Consider the following 3,641-nt stretch of genomic DNA (forward strand, 5'->3'; position numbering starts at 1 on the left):
TTGTGAGAAAATTAAGAAGGTAAAGAGAGAGAGAGAGAGAGAGAGAAAAAAAGGGGGTAAATTTTTATGGGAAAGAAAAGTTTTTTCCTCTTTTTTTCTTGTTATTGTTGAAAAATTCGTTAATAGAAATAAATAAATGAGTAAGATAAGATGAAATAATTTATTTCAAATTAAATTAAATGATGAAAAACAGTTATTTTATTGGAATTTAAAATTTATTATCAAAAATTTATTTTTAATTATATCATTCCTTTTAATTTATTGGATAATATTGTAACAAAATTTGCAAAAATAACAAAAAAAAAATAATAAAGGAAAGGAAAAAGATGGAAGAATAGGAAAATATTTTCATATATTCGAATTATTTACTAATTAATTAATTTATGATAAGAAAATGGATTTGATTTAAATGGATCATATATATTGGAGTTTGGTTTAATCATATCTAATTTTTTTTTAATTCTTATCTTGATTAATTTCTAATTTTATTTTAATAATTTCAATATTATTCATTTTAATGCTTCACATTAAATTTAATTCATTTCTGATTATTTGGTTTTATTTCATTTAGGTGCTGTTTTTTTTTTCTGCGACTTATTATGAATTAATTAATGAACTACTTGTTATTCTATTTTACCCTATATTTTAGTATACAATGGAAATAAATATGTTGGAAAATGGATATAGTAGAAGTTATCGGACAAATATAAGTATTCAATTACCATTAATTTACATACATTTATCTACTGATTTAAATCTCATTACATTCTAATTATTCCGCTGCAATCATTTTAGACTAGATTATTTTCGAATGTTATACAAATTGATATGATGAAAATGAATGCAATAAAAATTACTAAATAAATTAAGTATTTAATTGCTATTTATTCCTATTCATCCATTAATTCATCTATTCATTTAAATCATATTACACTCCAAATATTCCACTGCAATCATTTAACATTTTACTCTTTTGAATAAAAACTTTCTTGTGACAATTAATTTCCATTCATTTTATCATTTCCATTTATGTTATTCATTTCAATTGTTATAAATTATATCAGTAATTTGTGCAAAACGTAACTATTATGACTTAAAGAATAGTAAAATTAAATTATTGCTCTAAATTTTCCAATCGACTTTTCTAATTAAATATTTCATAGCAATTTCATTAAGAGATTTATTAGAATCGATTTCTTACCTTTGTAGTACATTAAATTATTTATCTAATACACGTGTTTCAAAATTTTTACTATTATATCATACAGTAAAATCCGTATCAAAATTGATTAACATTTAATCAGTAATTATTTATTATGATTTGTTACAATTTGCAAACTATCATTGTTGAAAATGAAAAATACTTGATGGACTTAAATTTGAAATATTTTCCAAATTAATAAATTTTGAAAAGTTATGAAAGTTTCAAATTTTATTTTTAAAAGAAATTCGATGGAATTTAAATAATTAAATTTTAATGTTTTTAAACTTTGTGAAAAATATAATTCAACGACCTAATAAATGTTATTGTTTAATCAGTTTCATTTAATCAATTTACAGTAGTGTTACGTAAATTATTTTATTTAATTTAAATTCATTAATTTAGTTATCGAAAACGAATAATTTATGTAAATTTCAATAGCATAATTCATTTCTTATCAAAAAACGGACCAAAATTTGCATATTTCATTTAAATTGAAACATTTTTTTCAATAGATTATAATTTTGGAAACAAATGTTGACTTATGCATATGCGTGCACACATACACACACATACAAGCACAGGTAGAATAAAAACTTTAATTAATTAACGTAAAGACCAAAAGAAAAGTAAAGAAAGAGTTGGGGGAAAAAATTTGAAATCATATAAAATAGCAATGTTTGAGTTTACAAGGCACATGGTGACACCAAATTCTCAGTATGGAAATTTCGTGACTTAATTTAATTTTATTAAATTTTTAAATTTCATCAATCTTTTTCATTTTTTCCCTCCTCTTTTCCTTTCCTTCAAAAATGCACACGCATACAAAAAGGAGGAGCTGGAAATGGAATACTTATGGAATGGAATACTTATCCAAATGATATTGTAGTAATTTGAATATGACACATTAAAACTGGAAATTATTTATGTCGAATTATTATTAATAGCGCATGAATATTTGATGAGTCATTAAAGAAAAAAAAAAGTGTCTCATATGAAGAAGAAATTATGACATTTGAAAAGTAAGTATTATGCAAAAATGATGACAATTAAAGTTTAACAAAGAAATGTAAAAAAAACAAAACAAAAAAAAATGATGAGAGGATAAATATGAAAACAGGAATATATATAGGAAAATGATAAAATTTAATTTCAAATTTGCATTTCGTTTCAAGTTTTTTGATTTTAGGCAAAAAAAAAACATAAAGGAGGAGTTGTTTCATCTGAAAATTAAGCTTTTTATTTTTTTGTTTTGTTTCTGAAATTTTGTTTTTAATTTTGTTTTATATTTGTTTACCATTTATTTGCCAATTTTTCCAGTCGTATTATTTTGATAATTAATTCTAATTAATTTTAAAACAATATATTTTTAAGCTTTTGCTTTTTTTTTCTCATTTGTAGTAAAAAAATTTATACTTCCAAAAAACTGGCAAATTTACTGTTCAAGCATTTTGAGCAATAATTTTCCACTAAAATGGCACTTCTTTAACATTGTCAATCAATCATTTCTGCTTCATTTTCCAAAATTTCACTTTAAAAAATTGAAATTTCTCAAAATTTGTTCAAAAAAAACCAAAAATTTTTGGAGAAAAAAACATTTCTTTTAAAGTGAAAATTTTTTTTTTTGCAAAATATTTGTTCAAAAATTTTAATTTCTCAAAATTTGCTCAAAATTGAAAAAAATTTTCATTCAATTAAAATTAGCATATTTGCATTTATTACAATAAATTTATTAATTCTAACCTTATTCAATTGTTTCGTAATGTTTCCAATTTTGTTGTTTTGTTTTGAATTGATTGTTGACATCTTTGATGTAAAATCAAATTTCCGGTCGTTGTTGTTGTTGTTGTTGTTGTTGTTATTGTTGTTTGTGTTATTAAAACCGGAAGAACCATAACAAATTGTGGAATATTTATGATAAATAGGCCGAGATTCGGATAATTGCATTGATTGACGAGTAAATGATGCATTAGCATTGCCGGATCCGGAAATAACTTTCACACCTCTTTCCATTTTCTCAAAATTGATTCCTACGTCACTTTTGCTAGCAGCGATAGTATCCAATTTTCTCTTCGCCAATTACAATCATCAATGCCATCCGTCTGTCGTATGAATCAAATATTGATATAAATAGCATTTGCATTGACGAATAAAATTGTTTCATTCATTGACATCAATACATATAATTATCTGGAAATGAATATTTGAAAACTGATAATTGGAATATATTTATCCATTTAATGGATACAATAAATTAAAGAAATGTGTGCTAAATTATAACTAAAATAATTAAATATATAATAACGGTAAAATTTGATTTAATGGTAAATTCAAGTATGGGATAAGTTTTAATAGTATAAAAAACCAAAAAGAATTATTCATTCATCTATCTAATAATAAATTAATTTAAAATTAAATTATTTGGGAAAAATGTTTACCG

The 3,641-nt window shown here is 22.5% G+C and overlaps 1 protein-coding gene across 1 annotated transcript; it reads right to left on the bottom strand.

Annotated features, from left to right (window-relative positions):
• Positions 1-2,643: 2,643 nt before the first annotated feature.
• On the bottom strand, positions 2,644-3,214 carry LOAG_13594 (hypothetical protein; the record flags this gene model as incomplete). The annotated part of the gene is made up of 2 exons (XM_020448697.1): positions 2,644-2,670; positions 2,945-3,214. 2 exons carry the CDS (start codon positions 3,212-3,214, stop codon positions 2,644-2,646), a joined length of 297 nt encoding a protein of 98 aa, XP_020301181.1.
• Between the last annotated feature and the right edge of the window lie 427 nt (positions 3,215-3,641).

The sequence above is a fragment of the Loa loa genome (genome assembly GCF_000183805.2).
Source record: "Loa loa unplaced genomic scaffold supercont3.183, whole genome shotgun sequence".
Taxonomy (NCBI): domain Eukaryota; kingdom Metazoa; phylum Nematoda; class Chromadorea; order Rhabditida; family Onchocercidae; genus Loa; species Loa loa.